General features: G+C 48.4%; 1 protein-coding gene across 5 annotated transcripts in view; it reads left to right on the plus strand.

Annotated features, from left to right (window-relative positions):
• LOC141097067 (general transcription factor IIH subunit 2) overlaps positions 1-24,055 on the plus strand; it is an 88,246-nt gene that overhangs the window by 11,665 nt on the left and 52,526 nt on the right. For 3 of the 5 annotated variants that reach the window (XM_073584035.1, XM_073584034.1, XM_073584036.1), the window contains exons 2-7: positions 5,780-5,865; positions 7,033-7,110; positions 8,128-8,164; positions 8,259-8,345; positions 16,260-16,310; positions 18,006-18,060. In XM_073584035.1, the coding sequence (XP_073440136.1) occupies positions 5,810-5,865; positions 7,033-7,110; positions 8,128-8,164; positions 8,259-8,345; positions 16,260-16,310; positions 18,006-18,060 (364 nt within the window). In that variant the 5' untranslated portion in view covers positions 5,780-5,809. Of the gene's footprint in view, positions 1-3,674; positions 3,860-5,779; positions 5,866-7,032; positions 7,117-8,127; positions 8,165-8,258; positions 8,346-16,259; positions 16,311-18,005; positions 18,061-24,055 lie in introns of those variants that run through there. The other 2 variants (XM_073584033.1, XM_073584037.1) reach the window with 2 other exon arrangements.

Here is a 24,055-nt window from a genome sequence, read left to right on the forward strand (position 1 = left end):
CAACTCCTGTAATGTCATTACCCCTTCACTGCTGCAACTCCTGCAATGTCATTACCCCACTCACTGCAGCAACTCCTGTAATGTCATTACCCCCCTCACTGCTGCAACTCCTGTAATGTCATTACCCCCTTCACTGCAGCAACTCCTGTAATGTCCGTATTCCTGGGCCTGATTACCCCCTTCACTGCTGCAACTCCTGTAATGTCATTACCCCTTCACTGCTGCAACTCCTGTAATGTCATTACCCCACTCACTGCAGCAACTCCTGTAATGTCATTACCCCCCTCACTGCTGCAACTCCTGTAATGTCATTACCCCTTCACTGCAGCAACTCCTGTAATGCCATTACGCCCTTCACTGCAGCAACTCCTGTAATGTCATTACCCCCTTCACTGCAGCAACTCTTGTAATGTCCATATTCCTGGGCCTCATTACCCCCTTCACTGCTGCAACTCCTGTAATGTCATTACCCCCTTCACTGCAGCAACTCCTGTAATGTCATTACCCCCTTCACTGCAGCAACTCCTGTAATGTCATTACCCCCATCACTGCAGCAACTCCTGTAATGTCATTCCTGGGCCTCATTACCCCCCACTCATCACTGCAGCAATTCCTGTAATTTCATTCCCCCCCCTCACTGCAATTCTTGTAATGCCATTACCCCCTTCACTGCAGCAATTCCTGATATGTCATTACCCCCCCTCACTGCAGCAACTCCTGTAATGTCATTCCTGGGCTTCATTACCCCCCCTCACAGCAGCAACTCCTGTAATGTCATTCCTGGGCTTCATTACCCCCCCTCACAGCAGCAACTCCTGTAATGTCATTCCTGGGCCTCATTACCCCCCATCACTGCAGCAACTCCTGTAATATCATTACCCCCACTCATTGCAGCAACTCCTGTAATGTCTGTAATCCTGGCCCTCGTTTCCCCCTCACAGCAGCAACTCCTATAATGTCCGTATTCCTGGGCCTCATTACCCCCAACACTGCAGCAACTCCTGTAATGCCATTACCCCCTTCACTTCAGCAACTCCTGTAATGTCCGTATTCCTGGGCCTCATTACCCCCAACACTGCAGCAACTCCTGTCATTACCCCCTTCACTGCTGCAACTCCTGTAATGTCATAACCCCCTTCACTGCAGCAACTCCTGTAATGTCATTACCCCACTCACTGCAGCAACTCCTGTAATGTCATTACCCCACTCACTGCAGCAACTCCTGTAATATCATTACCCCACTCACTGCAGCAACTCCTGTAATGTCTGTAATCCTGGCCCTCGTTACCCCCTCACAGCAGCAACTCTTATAATGTCCGTATTCCTGGGCCTCATTACCCCCAACACTGCAGCAACTGCTGTAATGCCATTACCCCCTTCACTGCAGCAACTCCTGTAATGTCCGTATTCCTGGGCCTCATTACCCCCAACACTGCAGCAACTCCTGTCATGTCATTACCCCCTTCACTGCTGCAACTCCTGTAATGTCATAACCCCCTTCACTGCAGCAACTCCTGTAATGTCATTACCCCACTCACTGCAGCAACTCCTGTAATGTCATTACCCCACTCACTGCAGCAACTCCTGTAATATCATTACCCCACTCACTGCAGCAACTCCTGTAATGTCTGTAATCCTGGCCCTCGTTACCCCCTCACAGCAGCAACTCCTATAATGTCCGTATTCCTGGGCCTCATTACCCCCAACACTGCAGCAACTGCTGTAATGCCATTACCCCCTTCACTGCAGCAACTCCTGTAATGTCCGTATTCCTGGGTCTCATTACCCCCAACACTGCAGCAACTCCTGTCATGTCATTACCCCCTTCACTGCTGCAACTCCTGTCATGTCATTACCCCCTTCACTGCAGCAACTCCTGTCATGTCATTACCCCACTCACTGCAGCAACTCCTGTAATGTTATTACCCCTTCACTGCTGCAACTCCTGTCATGTCATTACCCCTTCACTGCAGCAACTCCTGTCATGTCATTACCCCCTTCACTGCAGCAACTCCTGTAATGTCATTACCCCTTCACTGCAGCAACTCCTGTAATGTCATTATCCCCTTCACTGCAGCAACTCCTGTAATTTCCGTATTCCTGGGCCTCATTACCCCCTTCACTGCTGCAACTCCTGTAATGCCATTACCCCTTCACTGCAGCAACTCCTGTAATTTCCGTATTCCTGGGCCTCATTACCCCCTTCACTGCTGCAACTCCTGTAATGTCATTACCCCCTTCACTGCAGCAACTCCTGTAATGCCATTACCCCTTCACAGCAGCAACTCCTGTAATGTCATTACCCCCTTCACTGCAGCAACTCCTGTAATGTCCGTATTCCTGGGCCTCATTACTCCCTTCACTGCTGCAACTCCTGTAATGTCATTACCCCTTCACTGCAGCAACTCCTGTAATGTCCGTATTCCTGGGCCTGATTACCCCCTTCACTGCTGCAACTCCTGTAATGTCATTACCCCTTCACTGCAGCAACTCCTGTAATGTCCGTATTCCTGGGCCTGATTACCCCCTTCACTGCTGCAACTCCTGTAATGCCATTACCCCTTCACTGCAGCAACTCCTGTAATGTCATTACCCCTTCACTGCAGCAACTCCTGTAATGTCATTACCCCTTCACTGCAGCAACTCCTGTAATGTTATTACCCCTTCACTGCTGCAACTCCTGTCATGTCATTACCCCTTCACTGCAGCAACTCCTGTCATGTCATTACCCCCTTCACTGCAGCAACTCCTGTAATGTCATTACCCCTTCACTGCAGCAACTCCTGTAATGTCATTATCCCCTTCACTGCAGCAACTCCTGTAATTTCCGTATTCCTGGGCCTCATTACCCCCTTCACTGCTGCAACTCCTGTAATGCCATTACCCCTTCACTGCAGCAACTCCTGTAATTTCCGTATTCCTGGGCCTCATTACCCCCTTCACTGCTGCAACTCCTGTAATGTCATTACCCCCTTCACTGCAGCAACTCCTGTAATGCCATTACCCCTTCACAGCAGCAACTCCTGTAATGTCATTACCCCCTTCACTGCAGCAACTCCTGTAATGTCATTACCCCCTTCACTGCAGCAACTCCTGTAATGTCCGTATTCCTGGGCCTCATTACTCCCTTCACTGCTGCAACTCCTGTAATGTCATTACCCCTTCACTGCAGCAACTCCTGTAATGTCCGTATTCCTGGGCCTCATTACTCCCTTCACTGCTGCAACTCCTGTAATGTCATTACCCCTTCACTGCAGCAACTCCTGTAATGTCCGTATTCCTGGGCCTCATTACTCCCTTCACTGCTGCAACTCCTGTAATGTCATTACCCCTTCACTGCAGCAACTCCTGTAATGTCCGTATTCCTGGGCCTGATTACCCCCTTCACTGCTGCAACTCCTGTAATGCCATTACCCCTTCACTGCAGCAACTCCTGTAATGTCATTACCCCTTCACTGCAGCAACTCTTGTAATGTCCATATTCCTGGGCCTCATTACCCCCTCACTGCAGAAACTCCCCTCCAGCCCGTTCTGAGAGGAGGTGAGTATAATGACGTGTCTATGAAGAGCTCCTGTTATCACCGCCACTCCGGTCGCCTCAGCACTGAGCTGTCTGGAATGGAGGCTCCGGTGAGCTCCTCACTACAGCCGCTCCATTCTACCTCAGCAGTGAGCCATCTAGAGCGGAGCTACTGAAGGAGCCTACTGAGCAGCAGCTTCCTGGTATCATCTGATTGCAATGAATGAATGAGGAGGCCCCGCCTCTTCCGGTGACAGGCGTCACATGGGCATGACGTCAGCAGAGGTCCTTTATCCTGTCCCGTCCTGCGGTTGCGCCGGTGTCCTGTGTGTGTGTTAGGTAGGTACCTGCAGGGATGTCCTGCGCAGTGTGCTGGCCTCTACGGGGCAGAGAAACCATGTTTGCTGGATTTCTGCAGTTTTTCGTTAGTCTGTTAATAAATGATCGGCAGCAAACCTGCCTCTATCCCTAGAATGGTGGTCCGCCAGCATCCGACCCCCGGTGCGTGCAGAAGCAGCGCTGCAGGCGCCATTCCTCTCCACTCATTGCTATGGCAGTTCTGAATACAGCCGGGAGCGTTTGCACTCGTAACTGCTCTGCAATGAATGGAGAGGACCTTGTCTGCGCCTCCATCTCTCCACTCGGTGGTGGTCGGCCCGAACCAGGATTGAAAGAGAGATGAAATTCATGTGCAGGACAGATTCTTTACATGGTGGCTGCAAATGGAAGCCGAAAGACTGCAGGACTGTCATGAGGTGTGTGTCACTCTACATGACAGCGCCGCCTGCCGGGTCAGTGTAGGAAGGGGCCATGGTACATTACCCACATTTCTAGGTGAACAGGTTAGTGTCAGTGCACAGTGTGTCTGCACCTTGCCTGCTGTATACATTTGGTAGCTGTACTGTAATGTCACCATAGGCGATCATTCCCCAGAAGACTGGCAGTGTGCTCTTTTAGCCTTGAACCGGCCACATTCACCTGTATATGATTTGCTTAGGTTTGGTCCACGCTGCATCCACTGTTGGGCGCATACGCTCAGGAGCCGTGTGCCTGTCACTGTGCATTGTCGGATTGGATGATGAGGCAGCTGTCCAACTTAGGGCCCACTGTAAGGAAATCTAGAACTCGTGGTATACGTTTCTTGTAGTGGCACTTTACATGAGAAAACACCTTTGCAGTTAAACTAATGGGGCGCAGTCATATCGGAGAAACAGAGATTGGAAAGAAAAACAGATTTCCAACCTTTGGTGATTGGCGTCCGAGGTGGCGTTACGGTAAATGTTATGAAAAGCGCCATACATTTATTGTAGGCTAGATGCACTAAGCCTTCACTGTATAGGAAGGAGCAACAATCTGCGCTTTCCTACAGAGGGTCACTGCAAAGAAGCATAGACCACACAGTATACATTACAGTAGGTGCCAACTGTGGATGAAAGACTCGGGACTAGTGATGAGCGAGCGTGCTCAGATAAGGTGTTGTCCGATCAAGTATTTTCGGTATGCTCGAAAAAATGCTCGAGTTGCAGCGGCTGCATGACTAGCGGCTGTTCGACAGCTGCAACACATGCAGGAATTGCCTAACAAACCTGCATTCCCTGCATGTATTGCAGCTGTCAAACAGCCGCTAGTCATGCAGCCATTGGGACTCAAGCATTTTTTTTCTAGCACACCGTAAATACTCGATTAGGGTACGAGCATGCTCTCTCATCACTACTCGGCACCCATTCTGACTGCACACCATCAAACACAGGCCTCCTGAGAGTATACATCTATATATATAATCGCCAGTTGGGACTTACGGCCGCTGTCCCCAAATCCCATAAGGCACTGCGGCAGTGGCGCTGCGCCTGCGCAAGTGACATACATGTGTCCACTATTCCCACGCAGGCGCAGTAACAGCCACAACTGCGCGCTCTACCCGCACATGCACGGTAACGACACGGCTGTTACTGCGCACTCCCGATGCGATAGCATTTGGCCTATTTCTAGTAGATAAGAGAAAGCAGTAGGCTAATAGTAAGGATCACCAATAAAAAGGTAAGTATTAAACATTCCAAGATAAAAAAAAACATGTAATAAGTCACAACTGGGCAATGGGTCCTGGTGCAGTGTGGACTGAGCCCTGGATTACTGCTCTCCCCATTGATAACCTGTAGTAATTTCTCTTTGACTATCACCATTTTTACTCTGCCTTAGCACCTTACTACACAGAATGAAGGTGCAATATATTATAACAATGTACCAATGTTCTTCTCCTAGTGAAGTCATCAGTGATTTCTTAGTTCAGAAATGGATGAAGAACCAGAAAGAACCAAACGTTGGGAAGGCGGTTATGAGAGAACATGGTAAGACCATGAGATGATCGATACCTAATGAAATAGAAATCCCGGGCGCTTTATAGTGCAGACGTCCTTGTCAAATGAATGGTAACGGAAAATTCTCAAAGGCGGGTGGTAGTATGCTCACATTATAAGAGTGTGCTACTGCCAAGCACAGTACGGTTTCAAGTCCAAAGTAGGCAAGTCAGCACCTGGACCAGCGCCTTCCACCGGCCATATTACAGTAACAAACATCAGGAATTGATATACTGCATAAGACAGGAGAAGGACATGACATCATGGGGTTGGGTCAAAGATCATTACACCATAGAAAAATAAATAATAAAAAAACTTGGGTTGGATTAAGACTCCGAATTCTACATTAACACGTTGCCAACATGATCAATTTCCATTTTTTGCATTTTCGTTTTTTTTTTCCCTCTCTTTTAAGATCCATAATTTGTGGACGGAAAAAAAAAAAAAAGATTACAGAGACACATGGGGGCTTGTTTTCTGTGGAATCAGTGTTAATGTTAAATAACCTCATTATGTTTGCCACATATCGATTCCAAATTTATCCAGTTTATTATTATTTTGGTGGTGGAAAAGAAATCTGCAATTTCTGATTGTGTTGCCGTCTTCATTTTTCAGTCGATGGAGCTGTGTGAGGGCCTGTTTCTTGTGGGGTGCGTTTTTAGTGCTACAACCTTGGGACAGATGTTGATAATGTCTTACAGCACTTTTTTGTCAGCGTTGCAGCAAATAAAAGAAACTCAGTTCTGGCATTTAGACGTTTCTCTTTTTTTATGTATTTGAACAAATGATGCATGATGGTAATAGCTAGGGTATAGCATCACTACATTCTTAATGTTGAATATCAGGTTCTAATTTAACCTAAGGTTTTTGTAGAAATGTGTATTTTTCTGACCTTTGACCCAACCCCATTATAGAAATTCCCTTATCATGTGTATATAAATTCCTGATGAGGAAGGCGGTGGTCCAGAGTTGAAATGCGAGGCCTGTTTTATCCTGAATAAACGTGTTACTTCCATACTTCAATTTCTGCCTATGTTCATAAATCAGCAACAACAATTTGTTACCCTTTTTATTTGTTTTAAATATTTTAATTGCATAGTTGGGTTTTATTGATCTGCTTTATCAGTTTGTTACAAAGTAGTTATTTGTCTGCTCAAGGGAGGTTCTCAAAGAAGATGAATCCGGGTCCCTGAAGGCTACAATTGATGAGATCCTGTTCAAAGATAAAAGGAAAAGGTAAAGGTAAATTAAACTCGTCACATAACACAAGATGCGTGTGTTGTCTGTTATATAACCACTATCCATGGGTCCTATATGTGACATGACCAGTATTGGATTGGGGTGCCAAGTGTATCTATTACATTACCAATAAATACAAAAAGACATGTAGTACAGGCCAATGATCTTCGTGCAAACATTTAACAATTTTATTAAATATAAAGGTACATTAACATGAAATTAAAAATTGTATCAAGATAAGCAGCATAATGAGGGATGGATGAACAGAAAAATGGGTCTCTCTGTCTGTATCATGTAAAGGGATGGGGGGGCGCGCAATCATAAGATATATATGTTCAAATACTTTCAAAAGTGCTAGTGCTTACAATGGCATATGGGCACTCTCAGAGTTGGCATGTACCACCTGCCAATTTGGGGTCTATAGATTATGTAATAATGACAATGCACCACATGCTATACACATCCATAAGTCAAATAATTCCTCAGAGAGACACTACGATAGCAGCACCAACACGCGTTTCGCTTTGGCTTCTTCAGGGGGCCAAATATTACATTACTGCAGTCACAGATTTACCTCTGCTTCTATAATTAATACACTAGGTAATCTGTTACATGAATAATATAGTGAATCAAGTGCATTGTGCCAACTACAGTGTATACTGACAGGCAGGGGGCACACTGCTGCAGCAGGGCCAACCGGGGGGATCCACCTGGTCCACTGTGCTCCAGCCTGGACATGACTATCGTACCTGTTCTTGGAACTTACCGAATCTCCTTGCAGAGAGTCAACTAGTGATCCATCGGGCAGATTTGTCCTTAGTGTCCTGTTATAGGTTAGTGATTGGCTACAAGGACAATAGTTATGATAAATTGCCTGTATAACCAGCATGCAAGAGATTTCTATTCCTGTGTGTCAATTTATGTAGTAATACTTTAAGGAGTTACTAAGTGCAGTTTTACTTTTTTTTTTTTTTCTTATTTAATTTATAATGTTATTTGTGTGTAATTTCACAGAGTGTTTGAACATCATGGACAAGTTCGTTTGGGAATGGTAAGTTAGAGCTGTGGACTTTATTTCCAGGCGTTCACATCAAAAACCTATTGTCATGAGCTTTACATAAATAATATGGCACAACTTTTTCTAGATGCGTCACATGTTTGTAATAATTGATGGATCCAGAACAATGGAAGATCAAGACCTGAAACCCAACCGACTAACTTGCACCTTGAAAGTAAGCAATTACTCCATCTGTTGTTTACTGTTTTGTTTTTTGCATAAAATGAAAACATATTTTTTAACCAGTCCGTTTCCTGGGAAAGTCATATTTTAAACCAAATTTGTATGGAAAAATGTGATTTTTTTCTTTTATTTTCTACAAAAATCATTAGAAAAATACATTCTTGTATGCTTCTATTCTCCGCTCTGCAGGCATTACCAAGGGAGTTATCACATAGGCATTACAGCCTCACCTACTACTGACGGTGTGACTGGTCTTTTGTGCTGCTACAGACGAGCTGGCAGGATGCCATCAAAGAAATCCATCATCCATATGATACATCATCAACCGCAGAGCACTTTGTTGCAGAGGAAGGATAGTATAAACACATCCCCTCATCATTCAGGGTTATGGCAGTGCTCATACTTCCCTGTAGACAATGATACTGTTGTCTGCTATTCTCCCATTGTGTCCTATTGGTTACAGCTGCACATAAAGCGCACACGTCCTACTGTCTGCTGGGAGACACGTGGGTAATCATAGTAGCATGGGTGTGTCAGATTTTCCATACACCCCTGTGGGCAGTATAAGAGAGGGGCTCAGTTACCATATAGCTCTTTTTCAGTGTGGGGTTATATACAGACAGATGTGAGGTTTGAATGTGCACATAATGACATGACAATTTTTTTTCCCTATTTTTTTAACTTTGTGTCCATGAAAGTTTTTTTTCTTTTTTGCACCATTTTGTGGTAAATGTGGTAAACCGTAATGTTTTGGTTTAATTTTTCCAGGTCTCTGTGTCGTATAAATAATATCTTTATTCTGTGAGTCAGTACAAAAATGACAATGACAGATTTCTGCTTAGTTTTTTTTGTAGCAGTGGGGAAGATTGATGGGCAGACCGTGAAGGGCTTCAGCTGAAATGCTTTGGTCACTTGATAGTGGCATCTATGGCATTAAACATCTGGTTCAGAGCTGTCTGTTGTACCAGCTGTTTTGACAATGACCACTGTGCTATATGTCAGACCCTTGCAGAGGGCAAGCATCCACAGGGCTTTCACATCGATGTGCCATGTTTTGGACCGTCCTTTAAACTCTATTTTTGAAGTGATCAAGAAAAAAAGATTTGGGGTACTCGCCGTAAAATATCTTTCTCGGAGCCTTCGTTGGGGGGACACAGCACCCGCCCTTGTTGGTTCAATTAGGGTAATTTCTTTTATCTCCTTTTCTACTGCTTTCACTCTAAAGGGCCCGTTACACATAGCGATATCGCTAGCAATATCGCTGTAATGTCACTGGTTTTGTGATGCAGCAGCGATATTGCTAGCGATATCGCTATGTGTGATACTTACCTCCAACCGGCTCCCCCGCTGTCTGTCGCTGATCGCGCGAGAACGTCCTGGACCATTTCTCGTCGGGCGCTTCCTGCTGGGCTTGCTGTGGCGCCGACGAGCGACGCGTGGACGCGGGTGGAGGACGTCAGGATCGCCGCGTCTGACAGGTAAGTAGTGACCCCCGACCTCTGCTATGTCGTTGGTGAGATCTGCCTGTGTGGCAGCTCACTAGCGACCACTTAGCGATGCACCAGCGATCCATATCGTTGTTGGGATCGCTGGTGCATCGCTTAGTGTAACGGTACCCTTACTGATCAGCTCTTTGCCGATTGGTGGGTAAAGCCTGCTGAGGAGGAGTTAGCCTTTTTTTCTGCCTAGTGTCAGCCTCCTAGTGGCAATAGCATACACCCATGGTTTCCTGTGATGGCTTTGAAAAAGAGATTTTACGGTGAGCACCCCAAATCTTCTTTTCTCGTTCGCCTTATTGGGGGACACAGAGACCATGGGTGTATGCTGCTGCCACTAGGAGGCTGACACTATGCACAAAAAAAGGTTAGCTCCTCTTCGGCAGTATACACCCCACCGACCGGCAGGGAATTCCTCAGTTTAGCTTAGTGTCAGTAGGAGGTGGACACGGGTCTTTGATTAGACCCATATCTAACTCGTTGTGCGTCGTTTCTTTTCAGGTTTTTTCCGGAGGGATACAGAGTGAATAGTCACATCTGTACTCCCACAAGGAGTCTGTGAGTACGGCGTGTACTGCCACCCCGTATCCTCGCAGCTCTCCGCGGCAGGACCAGCAGCCTTCCTGGCGGACGCCAACACGAAGACGTGTCAGCGATTCAAAGGGTCCTTGTCGTCCGTCTCCCACCCACTCGCCTACCAGAGCCTGTCGGTTGGACGAGACACAGACATTCTTCAGGAACAAGGTACCTTTATTCGACAGGAATCCGGGCCCGGGACGGGTAAGTATTGGGGCCCACTCGCCTCCCCCTCAGTCGGCACGGTTGCAGCGTTCCCCTTGGAGCAGGGATGCGGTAGCGCTGCGGACACCTGCGGCCATCCTGCGCCTACAGGCAGCCTCCGCTCTCTCTTACAGCCGTTCCCTTCTCCCCAGGCAGTTTTTTTTTTTGCGGCAGTGCTCATGCTGCGGCACCTCCGCGCCGACCCCGTGCTGACAGGCGGCCGCCGCTATTAATTTAGGCCCCGGCTTCAAATCGGGCCTACTTCAGCGTCGCGACCACGCCTCCCGCCCCTTTCTACTAAGCGGGCTTCTCTCCCGCCCGTTCCAGGTCCTCCCACCGCCTCTCTCTCTTGCACCCCAGCCTGTTCTTGGCCAGTGGGCGGTGCCTATTTCAGCCCGGCGGTTAGCGCCGCCCTTCTTCCCCTGGAAGCGCGCGTCTTCTCCGTTCCTCTCAGGCGGTCGCCATCTTCTCAGCCTGTCAGCCGGACACCATTCTCTTGGCCTGTCAGCCGGATATCGCTCTCTTGGCCTGTCAGCCGGATTTTGCTATGACCTGCATCTGCAGACAAGTCGGATAGCATCGTCTCTGGGGTCACCGGACCGTGAGTAGCTCTGCATCTGCAGACTGACACCCTTCTCTGCCTTCTGTCCCCCAACCTCCCAGCACTACCTCAGTTACTCACTATGTCTAACTCTAAATCTGATCGTTCAAGCCCTACGGCTCCCTCCTGCACGCTAGTCAAGTTCTTTGCATGTTCTTCTTGCAATCGCAAACTTCACTCAGGTCAGTCCACTCCCCTCTGCCTAGACTGCAGCAATCCAATTCAGCCTGACGCCGCTCAGGAGCCATCTATGGCCCCATGTGAGAGTGAACCCCCCCATGCCTGGCTAGGCTTTGTCTCTATCACAATCAGTGGCAGACCTCACCAGGGTGTCTCAGTCCCTAGTAGCCGTTCTCGATAAGTTGCCCCTGGACACTTCTGCAGGGTCCAGCAGGTCTCAAGAGATTCCATTTGAGCCAGCCAGTGTTAGTCGCAAAAGACCCAGGCAGGATCTCCAGCCGGAATCCTCTCCTTGTCCCATCTCACCACATAGTCCTTCTCAGCAGCCTCCTTCCCGGGCCTCCTCTCCCGAGTCAGGTGAAGCGTTCTTGGACAGGTCATCTGAGGGGCTTTTAGAGCTGGATTCGGACCAGGATGCGAATATGAGTGTTACGGTGCAGGACCTCATTGCAGCAATTCACCATACCTTCGACATTGCTGACTCCCCTGCGAAATCCTCAGATCAGGAGGTTTCGTTCAGACGGGAGGAAACACCCTCCAGGGTATTTCCTTTCCATTCCGAGTTTGGAAAGATTTTTACCAAGGAAAGAGAAGATCCGACAAGACGCTTTCAAAGAGGAAAGCGTCTCGGCGTGCTGTACCCGTTTGCCAAAGAGCTCACGGACAACTGGTCTGCTTCTCCCTCGGTGGACCCAACCGTGTCCAGACTTTCTAATAACACGGTTCTCCCGCTTTCAGGTGTGGCGTCTTTAAAGGATTCTAATGATAGGATTATAGAATCCCTAGCAAAGTCTGCATTCGAAGCGGCTTCAGCGGCGGTATGTCCAATCTTTGCTTCATCTTGGGCAGCAAAGGCCATAGCTACTTGGGCAGAGGATCTTCGTAAGGGCATCCTAGATAAAGCACAACCAGAGCGATTGGCCGATATCGCCAATCAGATCTCCCATACGGGGGATTATCTGCTTTCTGCTTCTTTGGATGCCGCATCCTGCGCAGTTCAGGCATCAAGCAACGTAGTGGCAATCCGACGTACGATTTGGCTCAAGGCCTGGCAGGCGGACTTGTCTTCTAAGAAGTCTCTTACTAATCTGTCTTTTCAGGGAGTGCGCCTCTTTGGATCCCAATTGGATCAGATTATTAAGGACGCCACCGGAGGCACGAGTTCCTTCCTCCCTCAGTTGAAGCCTCACAGACTCCCACTAAGGCGTCAGTTTCGTCCCTTTCGGGCTTTCCGCCGTTTCAATACGGAGGAGAACCCTTCCAAACAACAAAGACCGCAGGCACGCCAGGATAGAAAGTTTCCTTCAGACCCACCCCCTCCTGGCGATCACACTCATCCCAGGGCAGACCATCCAGATCCAGATCTGGACGGTCCACATCAGCATGACTATCGTCGGATTTCCGAGGGTCCCTTCCAATTGGGAGGTTGACTCCTCTTCTTCAGGGACATCTGGCTGGCCTCAGTGGAGGACGCTTGGGTCAGGGAGGTTGTATCGTCAGGATACAAGATAGAGTTCGTTTCTCGTCCGCAAGATCGTTTCTTCGAATCCCGCCCTCCAAAAGATCCAGCCTTGATCCCGGAGTTCTTTACAGCCATCGCCTCTCTCCTCAGTTCCGGGGTGAATGTGCCCGTTCCCGAGGCGGAGCGTTTCACAGGGTTTTATTCGAACCTATTTGTGGTGCCGAAAAAAGATGGGGCGGTCCGACCCATCTTGAATCTCAAGCTACTCAACAAAAGAGTCCGCCTCCACCACTTCCGGATGGAGTCGATTCGTTCGGTAATCGCTTCCATGGAGGAGCAGGAATTCATGTGTTCAATAGACATCCAAGATGCCTATCTACATGTTCCCATATTCTCCGGACATCAGAAGTTCCTGCGTTTTACGATTCGCCAGGAACATTACCAGTTAATCGCGCTGCTCTTCGGTCTCGCCACCGCACCCAAAGTATTCACGAAGATCATGGCTGCGTTGATGACCTTGTTGAGGATCAGAGGTCTCGTCCTTTCTCCGTATCTCGACGACATTCTGATCAAAGCTTTCTCTTTTCAACAGGCTCGCCTAAGTCTGACGATCATCTTAGACACCCTTTCCAATTTTGGATGGCTCGTCAACAGGAAAAAGTCCTGTCTGGTTCCTACTCAGCGTCTTGTGTTTCTGGGCCTACTGTTCGACACTCGTCGGGCAAGGGTCTTTCTCTCACAAGAGAAGATTCTTTCCCTGCAGCAGGATGTACGATCGCTTCAGATCACACGATTTCCGTCCCTCCGAACAACCATGAGGGTCCTGGGAAAGATGGTGGCGGCGATTGGGCAAAGGGAACTGCCTCTATTTCACGCCAGACCTCTCCAACACGCCATCCTGTCGAGGTGGAACAGGTCGGCTCTGTTCCTGGATCGTCCTGTTCGTCTTTCACGCCGGATCAAACGGTCACTCAACTGGTGGTTGACGTCACCTCTCATTTCCTTGGGACGGTCATTTCTTCCCATTCACTGGCAGATTGTAACAACGGATGCCAGCCTCCTCGGCTGGGGGGCAGTGTTCCGCAATCACACTGTTCAGGGTCGATTGTCGTCTCAGGAATCAGCTCTGCCGATCAACGTCGTAGAGATACGAGCGATTCATCTGGCTCTCGTTCACTGGGAGAGGCTTCTCAGGGGCCTGCTTATCCAGATTCAGACAGACAATGCCACAGCGGTGGCATATGTCAACCGCCAAGGAGGGACATGGAGTGTCTCAGCCCTAGCAGAAGTGTCCAAGATTCTTCATTGGGCAGAGGTTTCCGTGCCGACAATTTCCGCGGTACACATTCCCGGCGAAGACAACTGGGCCGCCGATTTTCTCAGCCGCGAGGGTCTCGCGGCGGGAGAGTGGTCCCTACATCCGGAGGTGTTTCATCTGCTCTGCCGTCGATGGGGAACCCCGGACGTAGACCTGCTGGTGTCTCGCCTCAACAGGAAAGTCCCACAGTTTGTATCCAGGTCTCGAGACCCTATGGCAGTGGGCGCCGACGCTCTGGCCGTTCCTTGGTCGCAGTTCGAACTCCCCTACCTGTTTCCTTCCCTGCCCCTTCTTCCCAAACTGTTGAAGAAGATCAAAGCAGAAGGAATCCCAGTCATTCTCATCTCCCCGAATTGGCCCAGAAGGTCTTGGTTCACGGACATTGTCAATCTTCTCGCGGGCGCCCCCTGGAAGCTTCCAGACAGGGCAGATCTGCTGTCTCAAGGCCCGATTTGCCACCCCAATTCTTGGTCGCTCAATTTAACGGCGTGGCTGTTGAGACCGAGGTTTTGAAACGGGCAGGATTTTCCGATCGAGTAATTCATACCATGATCCGAGCCAGAAAGCCATCATCTTCCAAAATTTATTACCGTGTCTGGAAGGCCTATTTCACTTGGTGCGAGGCCAATGACATCGCGCCCATGTGCTTTTCGCTCCCTTCGGTTCTGGCGTTTCTTCAGGCAGGGCTGGATGCGGGGCTTGCCCTCAGCTCTTTGAAGGGTCAAGTTTCGGCGCTGTCCATTTTATTTCAGAAGACGTTGGCCTCCCGTCCTCAGGTCAAAACCTTTCTTCAAGGCGTGGCTCACACGGCTCCTCCATTCAGAGCGCCTGTAGATCCATGGGATCTTAATCTGGTTCTCGAGGTTCTGCAAGGTCCTCCTTTTGAACCTCTCACGGATGTTTCCCTTTCTCTCCTTTCTTGGAAAGTAGCCTTTCTGGTGGCCATCACTTCCATCCGGCGCGTGTCGGAATTGGCGGCTCTTTCTTGCCGTTCCCCTTTTTTGGTACTCCACCAGATTAAGGTAGTTCTGCGGCTTCCGCCCTCTTTCCTGCCTAAGGTGGTGTCCTCTTTCCACCTCAATGAGGATATTGTTCTTCTGTCCGAGTCCAACTCATCCTCGGGAGCTGTCCTTGAACAAGCTGGATGTGGTCAGGGCGATGAGTCTATCTATCTAGGACGACTTCCTTGCGAAAGACAGTCTCTCTTTTCATCATTCCAGATGGGGAGCGGAAAGGTCACCCAGCTTCAAAGGCCACTATTGCTCGCTGGATCAGATCGGCAATTTTGGAGGCCTACCGAGTTAAGCATCGAGTGGCTCCTCCAGGGATCAGAGCGCACTCTACCCGGGCAGTGGGCGCCTCCTGGGCGGTACTCCACAGGGCTTCCACGCTGCAGCTTTGCAAAGCTGCAACCTGGTCTTCGGTTCACACGAGTCCACACCTACGCTTTGGCGGACGCCAGCCTAGGTAGGAGGATTCTGCAGGCTGCGGTGGTGAGTCCGCTGGCCTGATGGAAGTTTGTTTTCCCACCCCAGGGACTGCTTTGGGACGTCCCATGATCTCTGTGTCCCCCAATAAGGCGAATGAGAAAACAGGATTTTTTGGGTTGCTTACCGTAAAATCTGTTTCTCGGAGCCTTCATTGGGGGACACAGCACCCTCCCATGTTCTACAACTCCTGTTATTATGTTTGTTGGTTGTTTACAGTTGAGTTGTCTGTTCTGTTTTCAATCTATTCTGTTACTTCTCCTACTGCTTTTTCACTAACTGAGGAATTCCCTGCCGGTCGGTGGGGTGTACACTGCAGAGGAGGAGCTATCCTTTTTTTGTGCATAGTGGCAGCCTCCTAGTGGCAGCAGCATACACCCATGGTCTGTGTCCCCCAATGATTGCTCCGAGAAACAGATTTTACGGTAAGCAACCCAAAAAATCCTGTTTTTGCTTATAGATTACCTTTACTTTTTCCTTGTTTATAAACTTATTATTCAAAGTGTGCAAACTTAATTGTATTAGTTTGTTTAACATTCATTAATTACAAGTGATCACATTTTTCTTTTTCTATGTTTTTAGTTGCTGGAGTATTTTGTGGATGAATACTTTGATCAAAACCCTATCAGTCAGGTACAGCATTTACAATGTTGTTTTACAATTTGTTACTTGCATCTTTGTCAGAAGCCTTCTGAAGTTCTGAAAGAACCACTCCAGCAATTTTTTTTTATTGCAGTACTGGTGCTACTAACGTAAGATCCGTGCTCCTAATATACTCACTGCCCGCCGACTTCAGCCACTGCCGTCTTTTGAAAAGTAACTTCTGATTGGCTCAAAGTCATAAGATACAATCACAAGCACAATGCAAGTATATGAATAGCTAGAATGAGGCTCTCATAGACTTAGATTGAAAAATGACCTCCGGCTCTCTCACTAGCAGGTCACAGACTGCAGGAGACCGACTGGAGCGGTTCTGATAGCAGACTGTGGATGGTAAGTATAAGACTAAGTGCAGGGGCCGTACGTTAGTAGCAACACTTCAGCGCTGCAATAAAACAAACGCTGGCGTGGTGCTTTACATTGTTTAAATTAGACATCAGGGAAATTAGCAAGTTTGCAATTGTCTTTATTTTCTGTCTGCTGTCATTCTTCAGCTTCTATCTTTCATAGCGTGCATTTTTTTTTATGGAGCTCAGCGACTAATGCCTGATTGAGAGTGCGCAGGAGTTAAATCCTAGGAGAGGGTTAACTCTTAACATACCAGTCAGCTCTCCCCATCCCATTGATTTTATACACCAGTTATATGCTCACCTCCTCTCCCCTTCCTCTGAGCTCCTGATGAGAATGTGCTTTTCAAACCTGAATCTCACAGCCCATCCAAATTCCTCGACTTCCAGCATTACGGATCGGCTCTTGCTGTCTTGAATTGTGTGCTTTATAGGTATACTAATTCTATAGCTCTGCTAGTTACCAGAGCTGTCGCTCAAGGAAGAGAACCCGCCCTGCCAGAAATCAGGAAGCAAGGAGACTACAGTGTCGTGAGCTGCTCGAGAGAACTTGAGAATCCCTCATTAAAGAAGCACTCTCCCTACCATGAAAATTTGTATCCTCTTAATATATTGCAATCATCGTATTATATAGCACTGTGTACTCACAATTGCTCATTTTGCCCTTCTACCCAGCTAATTCTTTTTTTCTATTAAGTCTATGACCTCACATGATTGAAAAACTGAGTAGCTGAATCCTTCTAAGCTCTATGTAGAAACAGAAGGTCCATTTTCCCTGTTTGAGTCACGTGTCTCTGCAAAGGTCAATTGTAGGTGGAGGGGCTGAGCAGCTGAGTCAGGAGGTGAAGAGAGGAATGATTTTTGCAGGGACAAGACACTTTGTATCCACATAGAACAAAGAAAAGAAGAATTTACTGGGTAGAAAGGCAAAATGAGCAATTGTAAGTACACAGTTCTTTACAATATGATGTAATATATTTAGAGGATAAAAACTTTGATGGGAGGAGTGCTTTTTTAATTTGCTGGTACAGCAGAGCAGTCTTCTGCATTTTCTGTGTGCTTTACCTTTCTCTTGTATTATGCTTGTGGATCTTGTCTCCAATATCATATTTACTATGATGTTTTCTATTCAGTATTGTCTTTCATCCAGCATTTTGTTACAGGTCAATACTTCACTTTTTTTAATTTATTAATTGATATTAACAATGGTTCTATGACAGCCAGCTTAATCCACGATGAAAATGGAAAGTAATATGTGGTAAAAGCTGTGTGAGCTGTATGCACATTAAGTTGTGTTTTATCTTTTTACACTTTAATTTAGATTGGGCTCCTTATCACAAGAAATAAAAGGGCTGAGAAGCTGACAGAGCTTGCTGGTAAGATCTGTGTTTTATCCTGTTGGATTATTAGAATGCGTTTTGTTATGCCTGTTAGCTCAACACTCCTCTGCTTACCCCAAAAGGCCCTCTCTCTTGCTAGCAGGGCTGTGGAGTCTGAGTCGGTGTCCATTTTGGTGGAGTCGGTATAAAGTGGACCGACTCCTAAAATATATATAATAAAATGAGTACGGTAGTACAATGATGGATGTGCTGTAAGAATTTGGGAAAGGTATGAAATGTCCTATAAACGTCTGTTCTGCTCCTGATCTAAGGATCTCGGTTTTAGTGGAGATGAATCTGTGCTGCTCTTTATGTACATGCTCAGTGGTGAGGCAGTGCTGTGAAGTCCGAGTCATATTTGTGGAGTCGGAGGTTTGGCTTACAGACTCCACAGCCCTGCTTGCTAGTTCCCTTCAATACTTTGAACCAACTTGTTGTGATCCTGCTACCACGTCATGGTGCTGAATGTTCCCAAATTCTGCTGCATTGCAAATTTTGAAACATTTCTTTCATTTCACCACTGGATCAGTATAGTAGATCAGCTCTCCAGAGCTGTCCCATTGGAAACAGAGATCACATAATAAGCACCTGCACATTTGGAGCCCTTGGCTCTTTAGAAGATCAGGCTCCACCAGTGATTATCAAACAAGCCAGTTGCCATTATCGCTCGACTCTGCACTTCAAGAGCCCACTCATCTTCTCATGACAGCAAAGTTTCCCTTCCTGAAGAAATGGAGAATTGAACATCAACAGCAGCCACTTCTTCTGCTGATGTGATCTTTATGCCTTTTACATCTACAACATTTCATTTCTACTTTATTCTAAATGGTGATAGTCATCTACCCACCCTCCTACTGATCCCACCCTACTCGCACCCATGTACAGGTGTACAGTTTTCCCTTCAGTAGAACGTTATGTTATCTATAATCTTCACGTCAGATGTCCTGTACTTGGAGTCCCTTATTATTATTATTATTATTATTATTATTATTATTATAAATGTAATTTTCTCCTACGCCTCATTGGTGGACACAGACAGTGGGTGTTATGCTGCTGGCCACTAGGAGGACACTAAGTAAACCAGAAAAAAAGTTAGCTCCTCCCCTGCAGTATACACCCTCTCGCTGGCTGAGATTCTCCAGTTCTTACTTCGTGTCTATAGGAGGCACTTGAGTCTGGTTTCAGACCCCACCGTTTTTATTTTATTTTTGAATTTTCTGTAAATTTTTATTTTTTAATTAACGGAGTGAAGGGGGCGACTGTTCCTTTCTACGGCCCGCTCTCCCCCGAACCAACAACAGGCAAGCATGTGGAGTAACCCTTCACGTACACTTTCCTGCTACGAATGGGGCTGATTCTTCTGACAATGGTTCCCTTATGGTCGGTAGTCCACGGATACCAGGGCAAGCGCAACAGGACGTAGCACAGGAGTGCATGGAGCATGAACAGCGCTTTTTCAGATGCCCTGAATCAGCCCCAGAGCTCTCCGTCCCCCTACCCAGAGGGTGGATCGATTGAGCAATGCCCCCCTGTAAAACCTCCTCCAGCTCTGCTACATTGCCTGGAGAATGAGACTGAAAGACCCTGAACAGCAACGAGCTGACTGAGCACAGGAGTGGAGGTATGGGGTCGGGTCCTTGTCCCCGGGAGAAGCGCTGACTTAGCGTCAGCGGCGGTACACTGGCGCCCGGTCGCGGCCCCCCCCGCCCGGCGCTTACCGCGGGGAGGCCAGAAATTTAGCCCGCGGCTTTTTCGGCCTGCTAGGCCACAATTTAAATAGCGGCGCCTACCGCGGGTAGGCCAAAAATTTAGTCCCCGGCTTTTCCGGCCTACTAGGCCGCAATTTGAATAGCGCCGCCCGCGCTATCGTCACCGCTCCCTCCTCTTGGCGCCTCTCATTCCAAACGAGACGCTCAATTCTAATCTCAGGGGCCATGTCTGTTACCTCTGCTGCAGTTATCCCTTTCAGAAGCAGCCGAATTCCGGGTGACGCCACAGTTTTCCTCCCGGGGACATAACACAGGACCGTGGGTAAGCTGCATCTGCCCTCAGATTAAAGCTTAACCCCTTCCCGGCACATTCCCTGCAGCTGCAGTCAGACTCTGCTGTTAACCCTTTCTGGAGCGCTATGCCTCACTCACAGGAGCCTAAACGGGCCGTTAAGAAGCACACTGCGCTTTTCTACCATGTGTACTACCTGCAAGTCAGCCTTACCACAGCGCCAGTGCTCAAGCTAATCCGTTATGCACGGACCGCAACCTGGCCTGCGCCCGAACCGCGCCCCGACCTGCGCTCCAACGCCCCTCGCAGCCGCTGCTGACGGGCCTCCTGCGTCTGGTACCCCCAAGTGGGCTGCACCCCTGTCACAGTCGGTGGAGTCTCTGACCAAGGCTATTTTCCCCCTCCGGGAGGACTGTCTCTGCCAAAGCGGGCTCATGGCACGTCCCCTAGTCTCGTTCGTGCCTCAGCGACTCCTGTGTCTCGCTCGCCCTCTCCTGAGGTTCACAGCGAGCATAACTCTGATTTTGTATCTGTCACGTTAGCCCCTCAGAATCCCCCAACTGATCAAGAGTCACTTGATTCTCTTATAGAATCAGCCAACAGGATTCTGAGGTTGAATGAGGAAAATATTCCCGCTCCAGCACTCCTCATTTAAGGGATAAGCGTGTGCGCTGGTTATTTACCAGCCGTCCAGTATCATAGGGATCAGCCATAAGTGGTTCACTAGGCAAAAGTTTACTCTGGTTAAATACCCTTTTGATCCAGACCTAATGAAGGATCGATTACAGAGTCCCTCCGGTGGACCCTCCTGTACCGCGTCTTGCTTTCACAACGCTCCTATCTGTTTCTGAGGGTTCCTCGGTCAGAAACCCCTCCGATCATCTAATTGACTACCTTGCCTGTTCAATTTTTTGGAAGCTTCAGGAGCGGCGTTTGTTCCATCCTTCGCCACAGTTTAGGTCACTAAGGCTGGTTTCACATTTGCGTTTTTTAGCGCTGGAAAAAAACGCTAACCTGCGCATGCGTTTTTTCCCCTATATTTAACATGGGTGCGCATACCTGCGCGCTGCCATGCGCATGTATGCGATTTTCATGCGCTGCGTTTTTTTGGGGTATGCGTTGGTATTTTCCAGACGCAGCATGTTGCATTTTTTGGCCCTGCAAAAAAGCGCATGCGCACATATGCGCACGTTTTGCGCTAAAAATGGCCATTATAGCCTATGGGTGCGCATATGTGCGCATTGGCATGCTTATGTATGCGTTTTTTTGCACCAGCGTTTTTTTTTTTTTAACCATGGAATTTAGGGGTTTGGGTTAGAGTTAGGGTTAGTTAAGGGGGTTTAGGGTTAGGGTCAGGGTCAGGGTTAGGGTTAGGGTTAGGGTCAGGGTTAGGGTTAGTTAGGGTTTGGGTTAGGGTTAAGTATGATTTGGTTAAGGGTTAGGGTCAGGGTTAGGGTTAGGGTCAGGGTTAGGGTTAGTAAAGTCATGGTTTGGGTTAGTGTGAGGGGCCACCCTTATGTTGGAAAAAAACGCAAACGCGGTAAAAACGCACTACAAACGCATAAAAACGCTGCGTTTTTTTCATGCATGCTCATAAAAATGCTTGAAAAAAACGCAGCAGTTGTATGCTTTTGTATGCGTTTTTTCAATGCGTTTTTTTGCGGGAAAAACGCGCTGCAAAAAAAAGCAAGTGTGAAACTAGCCTAAGGCATGGTCGCTTGGGCAGAAGTCCTGATCACTGCCTTCCAGGGCACCAATCCTCCTCCAGAGACAACCTCTGTCGCCAGCCAGATGATTCACGCAGCGAACTTTGTAGTAGACACTTCTTTTCAGGCCGCCAATTGCACGGCTCATACTGCCGCTAATGCGATCTCCATTAGAAGAGCCCCAGGGCTCCGCGGCTGGTGGGCGGATGCCACATCTAAAAGTTTGTTGACTTCTCCCCCCTTTTCAAGCGGGTCTTCTTTTTGGAGAGAGATTGGACCAGCTCATTTCTGATACTACCGGGGGAGAAGACAAGTGAATTTCTTCCTCAACAAAGGGCTGTTCAGCCGTTTTCGCTCCAACAGCCGACATGTTTCGATTTTCTCGCAACAATTCCAGTTGGTCCTCCTCTACCTTCTCTTTCGGATCAGGTCTGTCCCCGCGCGGAGACAGAGGCTCCCAGATCTCATACAGATCTAACCGTTCTTGGAAACCCAGGCCTAGGGCTTCTGGATCTAGGGGAGCCAGATCTCATAGATCTACCTAATGACGACAAATGGGTCAGGAAGCTGGTATTCTTCGGATATAATATACAATTTCTTCACCCCCCCCCCCCCCCCCCCCCCTCCAACTTGAGTTTTCCTTTCCTCTTCCTCCAAGAGAAAGACAAGCCTTCCTTCGGGTTGTTCAGGCTCTTCTAAGGGACGGAGTCATCATTCCGGTTCCCCTTCACGAAGGGTTCAGGAGATTTTATTCAGTCCTTCTTTTGTGGTTCTAAAAGAGGACAGGTCCATGCGACCCATCTCTGAATCTCAATTGTTAATCACCTTGTCACGGTACGCAATTCCAAATGGAAACTCTCCAATCGGTTGTCGCTTCCATGGAAAAGGGACAGTTCCTAGCATCCATCGATGTCAAGAACGCTTGCCTTCACATTCCGATCTGCCCGTCCCTCCAGTAGTTCATGCGTTTTGCAACTCATGAGGAACACTTCCAGGTCGTGGCCTTGCCCTTCAGACTCGCCACTGCTCCCAGGGTCTTTTCCAAGGTCATGGCGGCTGTCATGCCCATTCTTCACCCTCGGGGAGTGGTACTGTTACCGTACCTGGACGACCTGCTCATCAAGGGTCCGTCCCTTCCAGTCTGCATGGAATCTGTGGATAATAGTAAATACTCTTTCCCGCCTAGGGCGGAAGATAGACTGCGAAAAGTTTCTCCCAGGACCGGCTCACACTTCCCGCGGATTCACCACTCTCCCTCCTGGAGAGACCCAAGCCTTACAACAAGCAGAGCGGCCTCTTTCTCGACCAGTTTCTCTCTCCATTCGTTTCAGCATGAGAGTTCTCGGAAGGATGGTGGCAGCAATGGAAGCAGTTCTATTTGCACAGTTCCACCTCCGTCCCTTACAACATGCATTGCTGTTAGCTTGGGACGAGAACCCGATTTCCCTGGACCGTCGGCAAGCCCTCAGGGAGTAGACACCGTGGTCCTCCCTGAATCAAGGGAGGTCTTTACCCACAGTAAGATGGTTGGTAGTAACCTCCGACACAAGTCTCCTCAGTTGGGGTGCGGTCCCTCGTCACCTCACGGCACAAGGTCATTGGTCAACCCGAGAGTCACATCTCCCCATTAACTTTGGGAGATAAGAACAATCAGATTAGCTCTAAGGAGTTTCCACCATCTCTTCGCAGGTCTCCCCATCAGGTCTCAATCCAACAACGCAACGGCTGTAGCGTATATCAACCGTCAGGGAGGTTTTCGGGGCAAGACCAACCATTCGTCCATCTCAGCAAGCCACATCCCGGGCTTGGAAAATTGGAAGATAGATTTTCTCGGTCACCAAGGCATTGCCTCAGGGAGGTGGTCTCTTCATCCGGAACTCTTTCAGCAGATTTGTCATCGTTGGAGGACTCCGGATGTGGATCTCATGGCCTCAAGACTAAACAACAAGGTTGTTGAAGCGGACTCTCTAGTTCCGCCATAGCTCCGGTTCCGGCTCCTGTACATCTCCCCCCCCCCCCCCCCCCTCTTCCCTTGTTTCCGAGGGTCATCAAGAGGATCAGAGCGGAGGTAGTGCCAGTGATCCTAGTCGCGCCAGACTGGCCACGCCGAGCATGGTATGCAGAACTAATACAACTAGTCGCCGACGTCTCCTGGCGATTTTCATATCATATGGATCTAGTCTCACAGGGCCCGATTTACCACCAGAACTCCGGGGTCCTGTCTTTGACGGCGTGGCCATTGAATCCTGGTTTTTAGCTCAGGCTGGTTTCCCTCACGATGTGAT

This window comes from Dendrobates tinctorius, unplaced genomic scaffold (genome assembly GCF_039654945.1).
Source record: "Dendrobates tinctorius isolate UK_male_01 unplaced genomic scaffold, ASM3965494v1 ptg000083l, whole genome shotgun sequence".
Lineage (NCBI taxonomy): Eukaryota > Metazoa > Chordata > Amphibia > Anura > Dendrobatidae > Dendrobates > Dendrobates tinctorius.